This window comes from Pseudophryne corroboree, chromosome 5, assembly GCF_028390025.1.
Source record: "Pseudophryne corroboree isolate aPseCor3 chromosome 5, aPseCor3.hap2, whole genome shotgun sequence".
Classification (NCBI taxonomy): Eukaryota; Metazoa; Chordata; class Amphibia; order Anura; family Myobatrachidae; genus Pseudophryne; species Pseudophryne corroboree.
The window spans coordinates 88,886,572-88,911,390 of NC_086448.1; the positions used below are offsets into that span (position 1 = coordinate 88,886,572).

At 46.1% G+C, this 24,819-nt stretch overlaps 1 protein-coding gene across 2 annotated transcripts in view; it reads right to left on the minus strand.

Moving 5' to 3' along the window:
* Nucleotides 1–24,819, minus strand: part of ITGA8 (integrin subunit alpha 8) — a 262,641-nt gene that overhangs the window by 17,434 nt on the left and 220,388 nt on the right. The window contains exons 27-28 of one of the 2 annotated variants that reach the window (XM_063921464.1): nucleotides 15,663–15,776; nucleotides 3,903–4,004 (exon numbers count right to left, since the gene is read on the minus strand). In XM_063921464.1, the coding sequence (XP_063777534.1) occupies nucleotides 3,903–4,004; nucleotides 15,663–15,776 (216 nt within the window). The remainder of the gene's footprint in view (nucleotides 1–3,902; nucleotides 4,005–15,662; nucleotides 15,777–24,819) is intronic. The other variant, XM_063921465.1, reaches the window with a different exon arrangement.

Sequence of the window (24,819 nt, forward strand, 5' to 3'; positions counted from 1 at the left end):
GCGAACATTGCGCATGCGCAGTTTGCGACTAATCGCTCCGTAGCGGAAAAAACTAACCCGCGAACAACTCGGAATGACCCCCATGGTGTTGCCCATTAGCTAACAAATTTGCTGCTGCAATCAGGTCTGAATTAGGCCCAATGACTCAGTCCTTGCACATTCGGCCACACAGATGCAGAGAGGCGACCGCCAATATACACAGCTGTAGGACTCAGAATCTGCCAGATCGTTTTATGGGATGGAGATAATTCATGTCTGAACCCTATGTCCAGTACTCTCATTACAGCAGGTTCTACAATCTACACAGTACTGTCACCATACTGCTGGTTTCACGCTCATTTTACTACAAGACCACTTGGGGAAGTAAAGAACAAATGGGCCGTTTTACAGCACGGCTTCCCAGTGTGCTCCAGGAAAAGGGTAATTGCTCCACTGACACCTAGAAGCTCGGGTCAGGTGTAAGATCCCATCTGACAAAGCTCTGCGACCTCCGGCAAACACCATATACCTCATCACAGGCCACAGCACAACACCATGAGATACTGCAGCTAGATACGGCCACAGATACTGAATATGTAGATTGTTATACAGGGTGAGCAATCCATTATTCTGAAATTTGTTAATAGAACAATTTCCAGACCTTTTCACATTTAAGAGACTTGTAGGGGTATATTTACTAAGATGGGAGTTCTATTTAAGATGGGATGTTGCCCATAGCAACCAATCAGATTCTATTTCTCATTTGTCTAGCACCTTCTAGAAAATAATACCTGGAATCTAATTGGTTGCTATGGGCAACATCCCATCTTAAATAGAACTCCCATCTTAGTAAATTTAACCCGTAGTGTCCTTATGCACCTAATCTTTCTGCATCATATGGAGCAAAGTGCCTGGTGTAATTCTCCTGCTGTGCCCTTTTCCCTCAGTTTTGCATCTTTGTCTGCACATAGGGGGATATTCAGAGCAGGTCGCTGTAGAACAGCTGTTACGTCTTGCAAAAGCTGCAGGAAGTGATGAGTTCCAAAATGCCCATTGCCGGCTTCTGTGACCCACTGCTGCATCTGAGGACCCAGCATCAGATTAACTACGTGACCATCTGAGCAACCCACAGGTTACTAAGGATGACTGGTGAAATCACGCTGCTGTGTCTGAGGACACAGCCACTGACTTCAGCACGCCCAGATAACGGGGCCGGCAGACTCCCATTTTCTGGAACACTCCTCATCACTGCCCCCAAACGCAAGCAGAAGATGCAGAATTAAAAACACAGGAGATGTGTGTAAAGATTCCCCCTCAGCAGCAGCCTATTCCGTTTGTTAGCAGTGGAGGCGATGGAGAGTGCTCACGAAGACGTGGGCATGCCGGCTCCAGTTATGAGGCGTGCCGAGATCAGTGTCTGCGTCTTCCATTACAGCTTCACTAGCTCTGAATACGTGACACCACAGGTCATCCTGAGTAACCTGAGGAATGCTCCGATGACCGATGTTTACGCAGATGATCTGATGTTGCGTCTTTGGATGCAGCAGCTGATCAGAGAAGCCGTCAGGAGGCGTCTATATACACAATAGCAGCATTAGCATATATTCGCACAGCAGCTGCGTGCAGTGACGCATCTGCGGTGCGATCTGCGTTCACCTCTGAATTAGGCCCTAGATACTTAGGATTAGTGTTTTGGCGCAGTTAAGTCGTAAAGTCTGTGGAGCGCTAAATGGATATATTTGGATATACCGCTAAAGCACAGTTGAACAAAATAGTTCCAAATTGGACTTATTTGCAGCCTTACATTGTGAACATCTGCTGTTGTTAGTGGAACTGTAATGATGTCAGCACTAGCCTGCAGTATCAGTCCCCTTTCCCTTTTTACAGCATTGCTGCAGACAGTATAGTGTTTATGTCTTGCATGTGAGATGGCTGCAGCACTTCTTACTGCTATGCTTGCTGCGGGGAACTCTGCGTGTAAGACTGCTGCAGCACTTCTTTCTTACTGCTATTCTTGCTGTGGAAAGCTCTGCATGTAAGACTGCTGCAGCAGTCTATACTTATTGCTATGCTTGCTGCGGGGAGCTCTGTGTGTAATGCTGCTGCAGCACTTCATACTTACTGCTACGCTTGCTTCGGGGAGCTTTGTGTGTAAGACTGCTGCAGTACTCCATACTTACTCCTACGGTTGCTGTGGGGAGCTCTGCATGTAAGACTGCTGCAGCACTCCATACTTACTGCTATGCTTGCTGCGGGGAGCTCTGTGTCTAAGACTGCTGCAGCACTCCATACTTACTGCTACGCTTGCTGTGGGGAGCTCTGTGTGTGTAAGACTGTTGCAGCACTTCTTACTTACTGCTATGCTTGCTGTCGAGAGCTCTGCATGTAAGTCTGCTGCAGCATGCCATACTTCCTGCTATGCTTGCTGTGGGGAACTCTGCATGTAAAACTGCTGCAGCACGCCATACTTACTGCTACGCTTGCTTCGGGGAGCTCTGCGTGTAAAACTGCTGCAACACTTCAAGCTTACTCCTACGCTTGCTGTGGGGAGCTCTGTGTGTAAGGCTGTTGAAGCACTTCTTACTTAATGCTATGCTTGCTGTCGAGAGCTCTGCATGTAAGTCTGCTGCAGCACGCCATACTTACTGCTATGCTTGCAGCGGGGAGCTCTGCATGTAAGACTGCTGCAGCACTTCTTACTGCTATGCTTGCTGAGGGGAGCTCTGTGTGTAAGACTGTTGCAGCACTTCATACTTACTCCAACGCTTGCTGTGGAAAGCTCTGCATGTAAGACTGCTGCAGCATTCTATACTTGCTGTGGGGAGCTCTGCAGACAGTATAGTGTTTATATCTTGCATGTAAGACGGCTGCAGCACTTCTTACTTACTGCTATGCCTGCTGCGGGGAATTCTGCGTGTTAGACTGCTGCAGCACTTCTTTCTTACTGCTATTCTTGCTGTGGAAAGCTCTGCATGTAAGACTGCTGCAGCACTCTATACTTATTGCTACGCTTGCTGTGGGGAGCTCTGTGTGCAAGACTGTTGCAGCACTTCATACTTACTGCTACTCTTGCTGCGGGGAGCTCTGCATGTAAGACTGCTGCAGCACTTCTTACTTACTGCTATGCTTGCTGCTGGGAACTCTGCATGTAAGACGGCTGCAGCACTTCATACTTACTCCTATGCTTGCTGCGGGGAGCTCTGTGTGTAAGTCTGCTGCAGTACTCCATACTTCCTGCTATGCTTGCTGTGGAGAGACCTGCATGTAAGACTGCTGCAGCACTTCATACTTACTGCTACGCTTGCTGTGGGAAGCCCTGTGTGTAAGACTGCTGCCGCACTTCTTACTTACTGCTATGCTTGCTGCGGGGAGCTCTGTGTGTAAGACTGCTGCCGCACTTCTTACTTACTGCTATGCTTGCTGCGGGGAGCTCTGTGTGTAAGACTGCTGCAGCACTTCATATTGCTAAGCTTGCTGTGGGGAGTTCTGTGTGTAGGACTGTTGCAGCACTTCATACTTACTGCTATGCTTGCTGCTGGGAGCTCTGTGTGTAAAACTGCTGCAGCACTTCATACTGCTAAGCTTGCTGCAGGAAGCTCTGTGTGTAAGACTGGTGCAGCACTCCATACTTACTGCTATACTTGCTGAGGGGAGCTCTGCATGTAAGACTGCTGCAGCACTTCATACTTACTGCTATGCTTGCTGTGGGGAGTTCTGTGTGTAAGACTGTTGCAGCACTTCATACTTGCTGCTACGCTTACTGCAGGGAGCTCTGTGTTTAAGACTGGTGCAGCACTCCATACTTACTGCTATGCTTGCTGCAGGGAGCTCTGCATGTAAGATTGCTGCAGCACTTCATACTTAATGCTGTGCTTGCTGTGGGGAACTCTGTGTGTAAGACTGTTGCAGCACTTCATACTTACTGCTATGCTTGCTGCGGGGAGTTTTGCCGGCTGAATACGATACGGCATCTTCTGAACTTCAAACGACACGCTGGCAATAAGCGAGTAATAGTCATTGTTCCTCTGCAACAAAAACATTTGGTCTCTCATTAAGCATTCCATATAGAAGTCGGTCACTGTCATTTGTGGTCTAAACTGATATTTAGCCTATCAATGAGCCTCATTACAGTGTGTCACTCCCCCTAGTAATACCAACAGTGAGAGGACAGGCTAAATTACCATGAATATTGCTTCAGCTCACAAATGGCTGCCACCACTGTTGCCAAGAGACAGATACCAGATAACTTATTTGGTCTTTGTTTTGCTTGGATGTTACAGAATGATTCTTTTAATGTCCCTGCATAGTGTTGTGTGACACCATGTGTTGGTTGAGGGCTTCTCCACAACAACTCATATGGAATTTATTAAACCCACCATAGCAGATACATCCCCCTTGGCGTGTCGCTGAGGTCTGTGCTTTTATCCCTATGCTAGTGATCATGTTCTGTGGTTCTGTGGTGGGTGTGGTATCCTTGTTGAGGTTTATTTCTTGTATCAACATGCAGTGTTTATTTATCTGGCAGAAGAACCGTTTGAAGATAGAATGGACTAGGACATCACACGTACTAATGCTTTCTGCAGTCATGGTGGCTATTTCATCTCACTCCGTGACAATTCCAGACCAAAATATGCTGCATCCCGCAGCACCTCTAGAATCCCCCAGAGCCCAGGGACCGCAGCCATGGAAAGCAGCACACTTCAAGGGATGGTCACTCTGTCAGTAATGTGATAGATTACTGTCCTAGAGCCAGATAACAGAAGAAAAGCAGATCTGCATTTCATCCTCTCCCCAGCCTCCGCTGACTCCGTACATAGAACACTTCCAATTCCAGCTACGTCTTGTACATTTTATATCTTTTTATGTTTATTTTCAAAATAGTGGCCAATATATATATATATATATATATATATACACACATACACACACACATGGTCGAGTCACATTATTATGATCACCAGCTAATAGCCAGAGTAACCGTCTGCAACACGGACAGCAGCTACACAGGCTGAACTGTCATTTTTAGACACACGTCTGGTAGCCCCCAGGCTCATTTTGATGGTGAGCTGCTTCACTGTAGCTACTTTTTGCAGCCATGCAAAGACATAGTCACCGCCCACGGGGGAGTGTATTGTTGCTTTGCAAGTGTGCGATCGCATGTGCAGCCGAACGGTACAAAAAACTTTTTTGCAGTTTCTGAGCAGGTCTGAACTTACTCAGCCCTTGCGATCACTTCAGCCTGTCCGGTCCCGGAATTGACGTCAGACACCCGCCCTGCAAACGCCTGGACTCGCCTGCAGTTTCGGATTTTTCGCACCATCCCGTCGCTGAACGGCGCTCCCCGTCGCTGCAGACTGACGCACCTGCACATTGCGGTGCATACGCAGTTCAGACCTGACAGCCCGCTGAGCGAAAACGCACAGCAGCAATCAGGTCTGAATTAGCCCCCATGTTTGTAGCAAATTAAGCTACAAACTGTGTTACCCAATAAAATACAAGCTGTCATTTTTCACAGTGTAATTTAGAAAGTAAATATGTGATTGGCTCATCTTGGTTATAGCTCATTTCTGCATATAAGGTTTTGCTACAGTTACCCAAGTTCACAAAATATGTTGCTTTGTACTCGCTGCCTATTGGGGGTCATTCTGAGTTGATCGCTCGCTGCTGATTTTCGCAGCGCAGCGATCAGTTAAAAAAAAAAGGCAAAACTGCGCATGCGTATGCACCGCAATGCGCACGCGCGTCGTATGGGGACAAACAGCATTGTTGCTGTGCAATGCTTCTAGCGAAAAATCCATTCTCACAACCAATCGCAAGAAGATTGACAGGAAGAGGGCGTTTATGGGTGTCAACTGACCGTTTTCTGGGAGTGGTAGGGAAATCGCAGGCGAGTCCAGGCGTTTGCAGGGCGGGTGTCTGACGTCAATTCCGGGACCGGACAGGCTGAAGTGATCGCAAGGGCTGAGTAAGTTCAGACCTGCTCAGAAACTGCAAAAAAGTTTTTTGTACCGTTCGGCTGCACATGCGATCGCACACTTGCAAAGCAACAATACACTCCCCCGTGGGCGGTGACTATGCCTTTGCATGGCTGCAAAAAGTAGCTAGCGAGCAATCAACTCGGAATGAGGGCCATTATACTAACACTTAAGCTTCGTCCTTGTGCAACTATAGTAAATATCTTGCTTTTTCTAACATTGGTGGTCATTCCGAGTTGTTCGCTCGTTGCCGATTTCCGCTATATTGCGATTAGTCGCTTACTGCGCATGCGCAAGGTTCGCAGAGCGCATGCGCTTAGTTATTTTACACAAAAGTTAGGTATTTTACTCACGGCATAACGAGGATTTTTCATCGTTCTGGTGATCGTACTGTGATTGACAGGAAGTGGGTGTTTCTGGGAGGAAACTGGCCGTTTTCTGGGCGTGTGCGAAAAAACGCTGGCGTTTCTTGGAAAAACGCGGGAGTGTCTGAAGAAACGGGGGAGTGTCTGAGCGAACGCTGGGTGTGTTTGTGACATCAAACCAGGAACGAAACTGACTGAACTGATCGCAATGGCTGAGTAAGTCTGGAGCTACTCAGAAACTGCTAAGAATTTTCTATTCGCAAATCTGCTAATCTTTCGTTCGCAATTCTGCTAAGCTAAGATACACTCCCAGAGGGCGGCGGCTTAGCGTGTGCAATGCTGCTAAAAGCAGCTAGCGAGCGAACAACTCGGAATGAGGGCCATTATTCCTTCTGTTTTTCAGGGATGCGTCATATGAGCTGGAAGAGTTGTCTGGTTTACATTATATTCAGATATGGTACAATCTAAACCAGACCAGGGCCTGTGAAACCATGAGTGCGGTTTGCTGGAACAAAAGCAGGATTTGGGTAGGGGATTTGGCCTTATTTTATTCCAATTTGCTTTTTAAAATATTTAAAGTATGAAAGATTTTATTAGAAGTTTATTAAAAATCCTTTCAAAATGACTCATTCAATAACAGACAACTAAACATAACCCTTTGTAATGCAACTATTTTAAAAGTACACCTGCTAGAAAATGCCTACCCATAACTACATAGAAGGCAAACATTGCTACAGTATATGCAAAGGAGGCAATATAAAACAATCTGCTAGCTCCTACTTACAGTATATCGCCAAGAAAACACTACTTGTCGTTCCCAGTTGCCATACCTCCATGTAACTATACCGGTAATGGAGCGGCAGATAACTCACACTTGTCTGATAATCTAGAGCACAGGTTCTCAAACTCGGTCCTCAGGACCCCACACGGTGCATGTTTTGCAGGTCTCCTCGCAGAACCACAAGTGAAATAATTAGCTCCACCTGTGGACCTTTTAAAATGTGTCAGTGAGTAATTAATACACCTGTGCACTTGCTGGGTTACCTGCAAAACATGCACTGTGTGGGGTCCCGAGGACAAAGTTTGAGAACCACTGATCTAGAGTATTTGGAATCGTTATCATGTACTATAGGTCACTGGTACTACTGCATGTATAGCTGGTCCACAGCAACTTAAAAAGACGGGATGCGGTCAAGATGCCGCCGGCCGGAATCCCGGCGGTCGAAATCCCGACGCCGGAATCCCGACCGCCACAATCCCGACATATTCTCCCTCCGTGGGTGTCCACGACACCCATAGAGGGAGAATACAATAGTGTGCCGAGCGTAGCGAGGCACCGTGCCCGCAGCGTGGCGAGCGAAGCGAGCCCGCAAGGGGCTGCGTTCCGCTCGCCACCCCTGTCGGGATTGTGTGGTCGGGATTCCGGCGTCGGGATTTCGACCGCCGGGATTCCGTCCGGCGGCTTTTAGTACTGATCCCAAAAAGACATCTGGTTGAAAAAGGAAACTTTGTTGCAAATTGTCAATGTATAATAAATGCAATGAAAAATATGCAGCGGACTTGTTATGCTAAAGTAACAGGGAAAGCAAATAAAAAAGATGAAAAGTACAAATTTGGTAATGTTAGCTAATACAGACTGTGCTGTGCCTCTAATACACAGTAACAAGGGGTGTTCACTGCGGTTCTCAGATTTCTCATCATCTAACCCACAGATGAATCATCTGATTAATATCCTTCACTTTGATTTTTATGCAGAAGCAGCTGTTCTGGCCCCTAGACAATGCAAACAATTATTACTGTATGTCATCACAGATACTGCTACAAAAATAACTTCTCATGTCTACAATGAAACATGGGGCTGTCAGTTGTATGTTTTATGGGTTAACTACAGTATTAGCAGTGACAGAATAGTGTCAATGGAGGAGATTTAATCACAGTGTACTCCAGGTAGATATTTTGGGAACTGCCAGTCATGGGTATGTGCAATTTAGACAACATTGCTCCATATACAGTACTAATACCCCTTTCCACTGACATAAACATCCATGACATGAAAGGCTCAGTGTAAACGGGTAACCCGGGTCATCTGACCTGGTGCCCGTTTACAGCAGGGGGGGGGGGGGGGGGAGAGAGACCATACCTCCCTATCGCAGTGTCCCGCAGACGGCTGGGGGGTTCGGATACAGGCTGTCTACACTGCTGCTCTGCAGACTGAGCAGCGGTGCTGATGAAGGTGAATGGACGCTGAACGCTTCTGGGTGTCTGGGAGCAGCCCAGCAGCTACCAGGGTGTTGGGCTCACCCTCAGCATAGTGTGGAGAGGCATCAACAATGGGGCATGGCCTAATGGGACTGAGGCCATGCCCAAGGGGTTGGGTCAGTGGAAACGGCTTCTACCGGGAATAATCTGTGTTGGAGATGCCGTGGAAAATGGTCTGACCCGGTTTGGAACTATGGGGGCTATTTAGGTCTGTTAACAGATCAAAAAAGTTAGCGACTGGGAAAAACTATGCTGTTAGATTTGGGTGGGTTATATTGTTTCTGTGCAGGGTAAATAGTGGCTGCTTTATTTTTATACTGCAATTTAGATTTCAGCTTGAATACACCCCACCCAAATCTAACTTTCTCTGCACATGTTACATCTGGCCCCCCCCTGCAGTGCACATGGTTTTGCCCAGTTGCTAACTTTTTTGTTTTGCTAACAAACCTGAATAAGGCCATATGTTCCAAAGCTGGGGGTAGACTCGGGACTTTGGTGGAAAAGTAGTATTAGTTTCCACTCCTATATAAAGTTTTACTACACTCATCATCATTCCCAACGCATTTATCTTTCAGTTGGTAAGGTATTACAGAAAATGAACATAAACTGGAAAATAAAATAGGATTCATATAAACATTGCCAGATTAACAACAGTGCATGCTGGGTGGTCGCACAGGGACACCCCCCACATAGCTACATCACCAGTGGGGGACGGGGGGGGAAGGGGCATTGTGGCATAATGTGAACAGAGGTTTCCGTGTGGCATAATGTGAACTGGGGGCACTACACATTTGTGGTGCTGGAGGTATTTACACAGTATCATTTTTAGTAAGATCGCCAGTATACTATTTTGGCAATTTTATTGGTAGGGGCCCCCACAATTTCGTTGCCTTGGGGCTTCACAAACCTTAATCCGGCCCTGCACATAAAGCAGTGATATCACTAATGGTTATGTTTCTGTATATAGTGCCTTGCTAAAGTATTCACCCCCTTTACATTTTTCATGTTTTGTTGCCTCACACATGGAATTAAAATGGATTGTTTGAAGGTTTGCATCATCTCATTCACAGAACATGGCTACAACTTTGAAGATGTTTTTGTTTTTTTTATTGTGAAGCAAACAACAAATAGAACAAAATAACAGAAAACTTCAGCATGCATAACTATTCACCCCCTCCCTAAAGTCAGTACTTTGTAGAGCCACCTTTTGCGGCAATTACAGCTGCAAGTCGCTTTGGATAAGTCTCTATGAGCTTGCCACATCTTGCCACTTGGATTTTTGCCCATTCCTCAAGGCAAAACTGCTCCAGCTCCTTCATGTTGGATGGTTTCCGCTTGTGAAGAACAATCTTCAAGTCTAACCACAGATTTTCAATTGGATTGAGATCTGGGCTATGACTAGGCCATTCCAACACATTTAAAGGTTACCCCTTAAACCACTCGAGTGTTGCTTTAGCAGTATGCTTTGCGTCATTGTCCTGCTGGAAGGTAAACCTCCGTCCCAGTCTCAAATCACAGGCAGACTGAAACAGGTTTTACTCAAGAATATCCCTCTATTTAGCACCATCCATCTTTTCCTCAACTCAAAACAGTTTCCCAGTCCCTGCTGCTGAAAAAATAATAATAGGATTTTAATTACCTACCAGTAAATCCTTTTCTCGTAGTCTGTAGAGGATACTGGGGTCCACATTAGCACCATGGGGTATAGACTGGTCCACTAGGAGCCTTGGGCACTTTAAGAAATCAATAGTGTGCACTGGCTCCTCCCTCTACGCCCCTCCTACCAGACAGTTTAGAAACTGTGCCCGAGGAGACGGACATACTTTGAGAGAAGGATTTAAATGAACAGTGGTGAGATTCGAACCAGCACACATAAGAGGAAAGCCAAGCTAACCAAACTTGAACAGGAACAGCAACAGCTGAACCAACAACAATACCGAACCAAGTAACAGTGCAGGAAAACACGAAGTACTGGATGGGCGCCCAGTATCCTCTACAGACTAAGAGAAATGGATTTACCGGTAGGTAATTAAAATCCAATTTTCTCTTACGTCCTAGAGGATACTGGGGTCCACATTTGTACCATGGGGATGTACCAAAGCTCCCAACCGGGTGGGAGAGTGCTGAGGTTCCTGCAGAACAGATTGACCAAACTGAAGGTCCTCAGAGGCCAAAGTATCGAACTTGTAGAACTTAGCAAACGTGTTCGAACCTGACCAAATAGATGCTCAGCAGAGATGTAAAGCCGAGACACCCCGGGCAACCGCACAGGAAGAACTCACCGACCTAGTAGAGTGGGCCTTACAGATCTTGGAACCGGCAAACCTGCCGTAGAATAAGCATGCTGGATAGTAAGCCTGATCCACCGAGCAACCGACTGCTTTGAAGCAAGACACCCAATTTTATTGGGATCATAGAGAACAAATAGCGAGTCCAATTTTCTGTGACGAGCTGTCCGCTTCACATAGATCTTCAAAGCGCTCACAACATCCAAGGACTTTGAAGTAGCAGAGGTGTCGGTAACCACCGGAACCACAACAGGTTGGTTAATATGAACCACCTTTGGAAGAAATTGCTGATGAGTTCTGAGTTCAGCTCTATCTTCATGAAAAAATCAAATAGGGGATTTTGTGAGACAACACCCCCAGCTCCGACAAACGCCTTGGTGAAGCCAAGGCCAATAGTGTGACGGCCTTCCACGTAAGAAACTTGACGTCAGCGTCCTGTAAAGGCTCAACCTATTCCGTTTGCAGGAACTGCAACACCACGTTGAGATCCCAAGGTGCCGCAGGAGGCACAAAGGGCGGTTGGATGTGCAGAACCCCCTTCAAAAATGTCTGAACCTCCGGAAGAGAAGCCAATCGTTTCTGGAAGAAAATGGATAAGGCCGAAATCTGGACTTTTAAGGTGCCCAAACGTAGCCCCACATCCACTCCTGACTGCAGAAAAAAAGAGAAAACGCCCCAGTTGAAATTTCACCGCAGGAAATTTCCTGTTCTCACACTAAGACATATTTTTTCCAAATACGGTGGTAATGTTTAGACGTTACCCCCTTTCTGGCTTGGATCAAGGTTGGATTAACCCTGTCCGGGATCCCTTTCCGGGCTAGAATTTGATGCTCAACCTCCATGCTGTCAAACGTAGCCGCGGTAAGTCGTGATAGACGAACGGCCCCTGTTGTAGAAGATCCTCGCGAAGATGTAGAGGCCACAGGTCCTCTAGGAGCATCTCCAGCAGATCCACATACCAGGCTCTTCTTGGCTAGTCTGGACCAATGAGAATAGCTTGAACCTTTTCCCTTTTTATTCTTTTGAGAATTCTTGGGATCAATGGAAGTGGTGGAAACACGTACACCACCTGGTAGTCCCATGGAGTCACCAGAGCATCCACCGCCACTGCTTGTGGGTGTCTCGACCTGGAACAATACCGCTTGAGCTTCTTGTTGAGACGAGAGGCCATCATGTTGACCTGTGGAATTCCCCACCGACGTGTCAAGCACCCAAACACCTACGGGTGAAGGCCCCACTCCCCTGCTGAAGAAGTCTGCATCCCAGTTGTCTACTCCCGGAATGAAGACTGCCGACAACGCCACAGCATGCCGTTCAGCCCAGACGAGAATCCTTGTTACCTCTGACATTGCTGCTCTGCTCTTCGTTCCGCCCTGTCAGTTTATGTACATTACCGCCGTCACATTGTCCGACTGAACCTGAATGGCGTGATCCTGAAGAAGATGTGATGCCTGTAGAAGGGCGTTATATATGGCCCTTAGTTCCAGAATGTTGATCGGAAGAATGGTTTCCGGACTTGACCATTTTCCTTGGAACTGTTTCCCTTGGGTGACTGCTCCCAAACCTCTGAGGCTTGCATCTGTGGTTAGCAGAATCCAATTTTGAATCCCGAACCTTCGGCCCTCGGTCAGGTGAGAAGTCTGAAGCCAACACAGAAGAGAAATCCTGGCTTTTGGCGCCAGACGTATCCTCTGGTGCATGTGAAGATGCAATATGGACCATTTGTCCAACAGATCCAGCTGGAAGGGCCTTGCGTGAAACCTTCAGTACTGCAGTGCCCCATAAGAGGCTACCATCTTCCCCAGGAGGCGAATGCAAAGATGTCGGTCTTAGAACGTCCCGCACCATCGACTAAATTACCAATGCCTTTTCCAATGGAAGGAATACCTTCTGTGCCTCCGTATCCAATATCATCCCCAGGAACGGAAGCCTCCGTGTTGGTTCCAGGTGAGATTTTGTCAGGTTCAGAATCCACCCATGATCCTGGAGTAGTAGTGTTGAGAGAGCAATGTTGTCTAACAACCTCTACCTGGATCCCATCAATTAGATTACCTGACCATTTTGCAATGGCCCTAGTGATCCATGCACAAGCAATAGTGGGTCTCTGGGCCACCCCAGCAACTGTGTACAGGGATTTGAGAGTGGTCTCAATTTTGCGGTCACCCGTGTCCTTTAAGGAGGCTGCACCAGGGACAAGTAAGACTATCTTACCTGACAACCTAGATACCGATGCTTCAACAATCGGTGGATTTTCCCACTTTTTCCTATCATCCTGAGGAAACGGGAAGGATGTGAGTGACCTTTTAGGGATCTGAAACTTCTTCCCGGATTAACCCAAGTTTCTTCAAACAGAGAATTTAACTCCTTTGAAGCAGGGAAAGTAGCAGAGGAATTCTTTTCTACATTAAAATAAGATTCCTCATCCACCTCCGCCACCTTGTCAGTAATGTGCAGGACTTCTCTAATAGCTTCTGTCAGGGCCTGTATTCCTTGTGACAGGGCTGCATCCCCCCCACGAGTCCACTTCACCCTCCTCCGCGTCTGATACGTCATCATCAGTGTCAGCCTGCAGTATTTGGGCCAGAGTACACTTTTGTGGACAAATGGCAGGGGTCTGATACGCTGGTATGGGAACTGAATCTCTAATCATCAGGTCCTCCACAGACTGTCTTAAGTATTGCGTCTCTTTCTCATTATGGGATAATTTATTAGAAATATGTGAGATCATCCCTTTAAGGGAATCCAACCATGTGGGTTCAGACCCACTAGCCTGAGAATGTGTACTATCCTGGGTACACTGTAGTGAATCCCCCGGGGAAGACAAACACTCTGCTTTGCAGGAAACACACTCCCTTGACATGGTAATGTGAAGGGACACACACACTCACACACAGTAAAGGTGAAAGTACAGTTAACCCACACAGAGCCCGCAGGGAGACACAGCCACACCGCGCCCCTTATACTAAAGCCAAGCTCAGCTCGGTCGCAAACTAAGCTCCTTAATAGGGCTTAGTATTCTAACACCGCTCATCCCCCCCTCCCCTTACTATGGTACCGCTGAGGAAACATGAAGTCTTTGTGGAGGAGCTGCACTTCCCTGCAAGTCCTGTCAGTGTGAGCTGCAGAGGGAAAATGGCGCTGGTGAGCTGCTGGATCCGCTCATAGTGAAGCCCCGCCCCTATAATGGCGCGCAGTCTTCACGGTTTTATTATACTGGCTGAGGTGTCCGATAAGCTTAACAGCGGGTTAGGACCCCTGTAAGCTGTGTGCCAGTGTATAGTAATGTTAAAAAGCTCAGCTCGCCTTTCACAGCGGAAACACACACACACATACAGCATGTTGTTTTGAGCCTGGAGACGCAGCCTGTACGTCAGTGCTGCGCTCCATACCCTGATGCCGCCATTACAGCCGGCGACCCACTAACCTGGACGCCGGCCACCTACTCACCACTCTTCTTACTTCTGGCTCTGTTAGGGGTGGCGGCATGCTGCGGGACTGTACGCTCACCGTGGTGGGGCTTGCGAATAGTTCCCTCAGGGGCTCAGTGTCCTGCCAGTGGGGAACGGGACCATTAACGCTATAGGAGGTTGGGCCGTCAACCCTCCTAAGTCCCACGAAGCAGACAGGCTGGTGCCAACCAGCCCCGTCTGAAAACAACAAAACAGAAAATAAATGCAGAAAACTCTTCAGGAGCTTCCCTGAGCGTGACCGGCTCCTCCGGGCACATTTTTTAAACCGAGTCTGGTAGGAGGGGTATAGAGGGAGGAGCCAGTGCACACTATTGATTTTTTAAAGTGCCCAAGGTTCCTAGTGGACCCATCGATACCCCATGGTACTAATGTGGACCCCAGTATCCTCTAGGACGTAAGAGAAACATCCCCACAGCATGATGCTGCCACCACCATGTTTCACACATGCCTTTTGGCAAACGCAAAATGTGCCTTCTTATTATTAACACTAAGTAATGGCTTTTTTTCTGGCCACTCTTCCATAAAGCCCAGCTCTATGGAGTGTACGGCTTATTGTGGTCACATGCGCAGATACACCATCTCTGCTGTGGAACTCTGCAGCTCCTTCAGGGTTACCTTTGGTCTATGTGCTGCCTCTGATTAATGCCCTCTTTGCCCGGTCTGTGAGTTTTGGTGGCCAGCCCTCTCTTGGCAGGTTTGATGTGGTACCATGTTCTTTCCATTTGAAGATGATGAATTTGATGGTGCTTCGGGGGTTCATCAAAGATTTGGATATTTATTTATTTTTTTATAACCCAACCCTGACTTGTACTTCTCAACAACTTTGTCCCTGACTTGTTTGGAGAGCTCCTTGGTCTTCATGGTGTGATGCCTCTTGCTTAGTGGTGTTGCAGCCTCTGGGGCTTTTCAGAAAAGGTGTGCTTATACTGACAGATCATGTGACACTTAGATTGCACACAGTTGGACTTTATTTCACTAATTATGTGACTTCTGAAGGTAATTGGTTGCACCAGAACTTTTGCGGGGCTTCATAGCAAAGGGGGTGAATACATATGCACATAATAATAATAATTTTATTTATATAGCGCTCTTTCTCCACAAGACTCAAGGCGCTTGCCAATTTTCACATTTTTATTTATAAAAATTATTTTTTATATACATTTTTTCGTTTCACTTCACCACCCTAGACTATTTTGTGCAGATCCATCACATAAAATTCAGATTAAAATATTTTTTTAATTACAGGTTGTAATGTAACAAAATAGGTAAAAAGCCAAGGGGGGTGAATACTTTAGCAAGGCACTGTATATCAAAGTTACCTCTTACCTGTAGGAATGTTTCCACCCATAACCTGGATCGGATCTTTATTACGGCCCGCTGACCGCCAGCTAAATGCGTCACTTTGCAGGAGATCGTTAGACATTTCACGTTGGTGCAATTCTGATAAACAAAAACACATACAAAAAACATTACAATTGTGGCACTTGGGGGTCTATTTATGAAGCACTGAAAAGAGTGGAGAAGTGAACCTGTGAAGAAAGTTCCCCATGGCAACCAATCAGCTGCTCCATATAATTGTATAGTATACAAATGATAAATGTTACTTCAATGCTAATTGGTTGCCATGGGCAACTTCTCCACTGGCTCACTTATCCACACTTTTCACTGCTTCATGAATAGACCCCTTAGTATGTACTATAGCATATATTCCAACAGCAGTGTAAAGTACTGCACGGGTGTAATATAGAATCATGAGTTCCAAGTCAGGGACTGAATTATCTATTTTGCAGACATTTCCCTTAAACATACTTACCATCCGAAATGTTTACACTTAGTTATTACATTATTCACATCTCAAGATGTTAATCTGCAAAACCAAAAAGCTCTTTTGGCAGCATTTTTATTATTTTGACTATTGCAGTCTTAGGGGGAGATGTATCAAACCTTGGAGTGTTAAAGTGGAGACAGATAAGGCACCAACCAATCACCTCCTGTAATTCTCATACACAGCCTGTAGGCATTTAGGAGCGGATTGGCTGGTACTTTATCTCTCTCAACTTTCTCTCTCCAAGCCTTGATACATATCCCCTTTATATAATCATCAATATAAAGTCAAGTCCTTTCCAGTTACTTCAGGTGCGCTACAGCCATAGTTGTGAATTGAGCCGTATATTATCTGTTCTAGGCGGTTACTCCCAAGGCACCCATAAGATGGCTGTTATTTCAGTAATATACTTTTCACAAGAAACCTTTTGAGGTCCCCCCCCCCTCCCTCCACAGTCAGTTGCAGCGTGTAGTGTGTTTGAATGTAATGTGCCACAATTCAGATCTGGTTGGAGTTGCGGCTCATGCAGCAAAGAACCGATGTTCGGTACTTTGTGCATGTGCCGACCCCGTACTGCACATGTGCAGTACAGGTCAGGGACGCCGGTCGCACTACAGCAGGGGTGGGGAACCTTTTTTCTGCTAAGGGCCATTTGGATTTGTTCAAAATCATTCGCAGGCCATTTGTGAAGCGCCCCCCCTCCACCCAAATGCGTGTGTTCTCCTAAAAAATAATGACCACAGTAATAGCTGCTCACACATAGTGTCCTCAGTAATGACAGACAAACATAATGCTCCAGTATAGTGCCAGTAGGGCACTCACCACCACTGCAGGACAGGTGCCATCCAGACTCCTGCACACCACTGGTCCAGGTCCTGGGTCCACTCTGCACCGCAGCACAGCCACAGCCATTCCTCCTGCCCATTGAGATCTCTCTCAAAACTGCTTCACATACCCGCGCGGAGCAGTCTCCTACGCACTGCATCATGGGAGATGTAGTTTTCTTACACTGTACACTGTGATGCCGTGGGCGGAGGACGGATCTGTACTCTGCAGCTGCCTTGGCGGGGTCCCGGGCCGGGCAAAATGCTTTTCCGGGCCGTATAAGGCCCACAGGCTGGAGGTTCCACACCCCTGCACTAGAGCATCAGACTGTCAGTGATTGACTGATGCCGTCTGGGGGCAGTAATGGCCTCCGTTTCCCCAAACTGCGGCATTGCAGGGGAGGGACGAAACCAGGATCTCCTTCAGAGGACAGAGATTTCCTGGCACCTAGGCAGGACTTGTGGCGGCCGGCTTGCGCAACCCCATGGGTCTCGTAGCCAGCCAATGGTGTCGGAAATGATCCGATACTGAACCCTAGGACGCAACTTGGATCAGTAATGCAGCTGGAGGTGTGACGCCCCCTGCCGCATTACCATATTATTGCTATCACTGCTGCTTCTATGTACGCCGCAGCTATAGCTCCTCCAGCCACATTGTTGTTTTGTGGAAAAGCCACAAAAAATTCAATGAAGAAAAATACTAAATAACATCACTATGAGGGAGATGTATCAAACCTTATATAGAGTGGAGATGTAGCCAAGCAGAGAAGTTGGCGTTGCCCATGGCAACCAATTAGCTTTAGCTAGCTTTTACCAAGTGCAAGCTATAAAATGAGAGGAAGAATCTGATTGGGTGCTATGGGCTACTTTTTCACTTCTCCATTCTCATGACAGTTCGATACATCTTCCGCATGTCCAGTGCGTGTCATCACATCAGTATTAGTACTCGGTCACACTTTCTAGGTGGTGCTATGACTACATACATAAAGGGGGGAATTCAATTAGCCGCAGTAAATTATTGTTGCTAATTGATTCAATTGTACCAAAAAGTCAGCACTATCTGGGATTTCTTTTCACCAGTGATGTTTTTCATGGCTGCAATCGTGAAAATACACGGATCTGGGAACTTATCTCACATCTTGCGTATTTTCACCTTAAAATCAGGATTAATTCGGGTGAAAAAACAGGCTGCAATTGAATTGCCCCATATAAAAAAAAATCACATATTAGCCTGTAATTTTTCTTCACCCGAAAATATATAGGTGTAAATGAATTACCACCATGGTATTAGAAATGCGATGCCTATAAGGAAGGGTTAATAATCAATACAAATAAAACTATACCGACTACCTAAACATTAATCAAAAAGCACAACACAAAAAAAAGTTTATCACTCGATGTGAACATATATCCACTCGGGTGCATTTAAGGTCAGTGGATAAGAATGCACAGATCTTCTTCAAATCAAAACATTATATATATATTTAGAATCATCCCACACCCTTCTCTCTGCTCTGTTTTGTCCGTGTTCCCACAATACATGCATCAGCGCTAATATAACACGGATGTTCTTCTGAGGGTTTACAATATTAGGCAGATGTGATAAATCTCATGAAACCATTTTAAAATATGTTTATTTTCTGAAAAGTATTTCTAAAAAATAATTAGGCATAAAAGTTATGCGGAATTTTGCTTCCAGCTGCATTTTGCTCTTTTAAAAAATGCTTACAATCGTTTTGCTCAGTTTGTAAGGGTCATTTTTTACTCTTTAGTGCGGCACTGGGCGTTGTTTAAAGTATCTTGAGAGCTGGTATCGGGAAGCCTCCTATTTGATAGGACAAAATGTTCATGTAGATGTAACCAAGGTTCAGATTGGGATCATCCCTTAGTGAGCCCAGGATTGCCCTTAACCTGCTTCATATTAGGTTTCTTTGACAAAAGGAGGTCGTAGAACGGGTCCAAAAGCATTATTTTATATGTATGCTCAACCAATGGCGGCCATGTTCATACTGTGTCACTGTAAGCGAATTGTGGACCTGAACATTGAGTGCTTGATTCAGCCGCTTCATTTTTTTAGATCAGCAGCAGTAAAAACACGCAATTGGTAATTTCAGCCTTCCCCTTGTGTACAAGTGTGCGCCGGAAATGTGCAAACTCTAAGACGCAGAGTTCTAGTGCCTGTGCGCGGTGTAACACCGCCGGCGGTTCTGAACAATCCACCATCATGTGCACCATCGTTACTTGCACCAGGCCTTGGCAGGCGCAGTGTCTACGTCTGAACTCCGTCTAAGTATGGCCTCTGTGGCTGCAGCTCTTTCACTGACACACCCACTATCACTCCCATGCCACGCCCACATTCAATCACTTCAGGCCACCTCCCTGGAGCTCCCATGGTTTTCCTTCACCGAGTCGGATACCAGCTTTCCCATATGCAACATCAAATTTGTGCTTTCAAAATAAATAAAGATGACAGACAGTGTTAATTAGGACAAGAGATATCTATAGCACTATTAATTGCAATGTGCTATGGATTTATCCTATCTTTATTAGCACTTTCATCTTTATTTATTTGATATGTAACACAGCTGCTTTTAGGATTGGATTAATTTGTGTGTACACTCAGGGTTAACACATGCATCATAGGGTTTTTAGAATATTGTGCACATGTGCAGCAGCAAATAATATCTCTCTCTCTCTCTATATATATATATATATATATATATATATATATATATATTTATATACACTGTATACTGTATACTGTCTTTGCAGAAGATTTAATAGGTGATCAGACCGATCCCTTCCGTGTCTGTCTTTATAAAGGACATTAGGTGGTGAAACAGTGTCACAAAGCAATTCTGGAAAATGCCTCCTGGATGTTCTCAATGTTACCTCTCTGCCTGCAGACTGGTGCTAATGACAGGAGTAACCACAAGTCACTGTCACTAAGTAACAGCTACACTACAGTTACTGACAGCTGGTCTAAACTCAGATCCCCCTCCCCCCCCTTCCCCCCCACCAGTGTCAGTGATGTCATTACTGATCGCTCCACCACATACTCTGGACCCTCCCACCGGTGTCAGTGATGTCATTACTGATAGCTCCATCACATACTCTGGACCCTCCCACCAGTATCAGTGATGTCATTACTGATAGCTCCATCACATACTCTGGACCCTCCCACCAGTGTCAGTGATGTCATTACTGATAGCTCCATCACATACTCTGGACCCTCCCACCAGTGTCAGTGATGTCATTACTGATAGCTCCATCACATACTCTGGACCCTCCCACCAGTGTCAGTGATGTCATTACTGATAGTTCAATCATGTACTCTTAACCCACCCACCAGTGTCAGTGATCCATTACGTACTCTGGCCCCTCCCACCAATGTCAGTGATGTCATTATGGATAGTGACATCATGTACTCTTTACCCTCCCACCAGTGTTAGTGATGTCATTACATCACCTCCATGTGCGCAGCCAAACATGGAGGTGATGTTCGGTGGCGCTTTGCCCGTGACTGAAATGACCCTACAGTACATAATTTATATTTCGAGGCTACAATTACCTGTGTTTATTTATATTAATATATTCTTATTTATCTGCACACATCTGAGACACCCTGATTGAGTAGATCCCAAGCCATGTAACTCCGCACAAAATGCCACCCAACGCTCCACATCATCAAATGTATCACCTTAGTGACCATAGTCCAGGCAGGTGAATAAATACCGTGTAGCATACATAACCCTTACACCCTAACAAACGCATATTAGTATTTTTACCCCGAACGACCACAGCAAATAAAATGACTCCACTGATTTATCAAACATTCTAAACAGGAAAATGGGAGATGTTGCCTAAGGCAACCAATCAAAATCTAGTTATCATTTATCTAGTGCAGTCTAGGACGTGATAGCTATACCGTGATTGGTTGCTATGGGCAACATTTTTGTTTTTTTCTTTTTTATACGGTTGTAGAAATCTCCTCCCTTATCAATGTGACGAGCTGGTACCAAAAGCAAGATTTCTTCTCGTTATCTACAACAGACGTATAAAGCTAAAATCCAGCCAACAAAATCTACTCTACCGCAACTCTTTCAAGAAAAAAACACTCAAGGCTTGTAACATGACATCTCCTCATAACAGAGAATAAGCCAACAACCTGGAGTGAATAATCAGATGTGTTTCTAATTAACAGAGTGAGAAAATGTGTGTATTACAAACTAACACTACAGGATTAATCAAATAACTTTCATTCATTTTCTTGTAATAGCTAATGCTCTCCAATTAAGGGGCAGATTCGATTAGCTGCAGTGCTTACCATGGGCGTATAGCCTCGAGCTTTAGCGCTATTCATTTCTATACCCATTTCCACGCACTGTAAGCGGCTAACACGCGTTATCCCAGAGATTCTGGTTTAGTGCCCACAGCTATGGTGGCAGTGGTAAGTAGGGCTCTCTGCCCATACTGTACCCGCTGCAAGCGCGTTACCCTATAAGTACCATGGCTAACTGAATCTGCCAGTCAGTCAGTCAGTAATATCTGGATGGCTCATTTACACGATGGCTAAAGCACAGTTTAGTAGGAATTATGCAAGGACATGATGCTGAGCAGACTGCAAACTGGTCATAGATGCTCCACTTTGAACGGAAATAAATCCATATATTTGCCCGTATGTACAGTTGTTTGCATGTCTGCAGCATGCCTGCCTCCCTTACGCCTGCTCAGTTTAATACTCTTCATCACTGCACCAACATGTACTAGCGGTGTCATTCCGGGTTGATCATAGCTGTGCTAAATTTAGCATAGCTACGATCATGGTCCCAGACATGCGGGAGGACGCCCAGCACAGGGCTAGCCCGCCCCGCATGTCTGTCTGGCCACCCCATCCCCGCACAAGTACAAAAGCATTGCACAGCGGTGATGCTTTTGTAATTGTTGAGTAACTCCCGGCCAGCGCAGCTCCTGCGGCTGACCGGGAGTTGCTCGTCGCTGCCCCTGGACGCGGCGACTGTGTGTGACATCACGCAGCCACTGCAGCCCGCCCCCGCACTGTCCGGCCACGCCTGCGTTGGCTGGACCGCGCCCCCAAAATGGCGGCCAAATGCCGCAGTGCCATGCCCGTCCCGCCCAGCGACCACTTCTGCCTGTCAATTAGGCAGAGGCTATCGCTAGGGAACGACTGCCTTCTGCCGTCCGCCATGCGCAGTTCTGACCCGAACGCTGGGAGCGATTGGTTCGGAATGACCCCCTAGGTTCCAATAATATGCCTGGAACCAGCATTAATTACGCTTCCGTCCAACTTCGCATAGCGGTAAATGCATTGATCAGGCCCACTTCAGTTACAAGTGGAGATGTGTTAGAAACTCTACATTGCCCATACTTGTGAGCCCAAGCATGCGCAGAGCATAAACATGCAAATTACTGCGCAATCAGGCGTATGGTAAACTTGCCGTTAGGCCCGTAATGTTCTAGAAAGAATGTAGATGGAAGTTGAGCTCCGTTGAAAAGAGACTGATCCCTGTGTCTAAATGTGTGCAGTTCAAATGGTTGCAATTAAATACATGGTACCGGGGTGTCCTCATATACCTAACCTCTGCCCCCATATATCAAGCCTTGGCGAGTGATATATAGCATGGTGATAAAGTACCAACCAATCAGATCCTAACTTCCATGTCACAGGCTGTTGCCCTTATTTATCAATGAGTGATACATTTCACTGTGAGTGGTAATTTCAACATCCAATCAGCTCCTAACTGTAATTTTTCAAACTTAGGGGTCTATTCATGAAGCAGTCAAAAGAGTGGAGAAACAGACCAGTGGAGAAGTTGCCCATGGCAACCAATCAACATCTCCCTTACATTTTATAGAATGTCCTTGACAAAGGCTTCTTTCAAAGCTGATTGGTTACTTCTCTGCTGGACTTTTTCTCCACTCTTTTCACTGCTTCATATATAGACCCCACAGTCTGTAACATGACAGCTAGGAGCTGATTGGCGGGTGCAAGTTATCACTCACAGTGAAATTCATCACTCTTGATAAATAAGGAGATGAGTTTGAAAAATGACAGTTAGGAGCTGGTTGGTTGGTACTTTATCACCGTGCTATTTATCACTCTCCAAGGCTTGATAAATTTATGCCTCCATCGGTCATCAGTCTCTTGCCATTCTACCCAGGTTAGTGCCCAGGACGCAAACAGCAGCTGCCCAATGCCAGCACCAAGCATTCTGTTTGGAATAACAACCGTAAGAGTTTTAGCAACACAATGAGATATGAGGGGGGGGGTTCAATTCCAGACAAAGGGTGCAAATTGCCGTTGGCGCAGCAATTGAACACCAGCAACAGCACTGCGTCTCGCACGCTTCACCTACCCACCCGGCAAAATCCCAAATTTGCTCAAAAGTGCTCACTACACTATGGGGCTGCCAAAACTTTTTTGCAAGATCAGGCTATTGCCGTGCTGATTCGGCCGGACGGATGTATTCGCCTAGAATTGAATTCCCCCCTAATTGTCATTTCAATAGCAGAATTTTTTTTACAGTGCAAATACCTTGCAATAAAAAATAATAATTTTTTGGGTGCACATAAATCATTCTTTTCTGTGAATGTAAATATTGAGCACAGTCACACAGACACGTATGACTACAATTATTACTGGAAGACGTTGCCTTTGGTTCATACATAATCACCAGACAGAATTCTGCTGTGAATCAGCCGGCTTACATCAACAAGAGAGACAACTTAAACACTCAAATTGCAAAAGAAACAAAACACATTCATTAAGCTGAAGAACAGACCATGTATCTGTGATTAAAGGATGGTAGAACATACCCGTCTGCAGCGGGTGTCACATGAGTAGTTGTCATGTGATCCGCCCACATACCCCCATGCTGAGGCTCCTGGCCAATTGCGTTACATAATGCAGTACAAGTGACTATCTTTTACAGCTGCTGGAGGTCTGGTACAGGGCACAAGGCTAGGACAGGCTGGGCTGGTGACACTATAAAAGGGAAGTCCCTTCATTCTAATGTCATGCAGCTCCAACCAGCGGGTGATGGAATAATAAAAAGCTACAAAAAAAGAACAACAAGTGCCAGCACAGATGTGACTGCATGCACTGGCACTTGTAGACCTACCAGCCCTGGCACTGGGGCATGTAGAGCAAAATAAACAAATAATTCAAAGAACAGAAACAATTCCCCCACTCTCAGCTAACACTTTACTGCTCCGCTAATTCCTAGGGGAATCCTGTTCTTTCATTCAATCCACTGGAAGAATAAAAATAAAAACCCCATATCGGCGACAACAGATCGTTTATTACAAAACCACAACATGAATATTATGCCACGTCTATGTGGTTCTCACAACTACCTGCAAATAACTAAATTGTATTAATGGAGTTGGTAGATACATTTCATGGTCATAGTGTCACCAGCCCAGTCTGTCCTAGTCTAGGATTGGTAGTTTGTTGGGTGCCCCATGTTTTTTTTCTACCCTGATTTTGTTACTACCAGCCTTGGATATGAGTACTGCTACCCAGAACACTTTTGAGTGAGGGCTCATGCCTGCCACCGTCTTCCAGTGCGATCTACTAAATGGTCACAGACAGTGGTGGCACTGAGGTTGGGGACACCCGATGCAACCAATAGGGGGGGCCATTCGGCCCGTTCGTACGCATCGGTTCTTCGCTGCGGTGCGAATGGGTCGGAAACTGTGCATGTGCATACAACCGTCGCCGGGCAACGACCAGAAGAGAGAAGAAAGTGATCGCTAGCACAATCGCAAGAAGATTGACAGCGGGGAGGCGTTCCAGGGCGGAAACTCACCA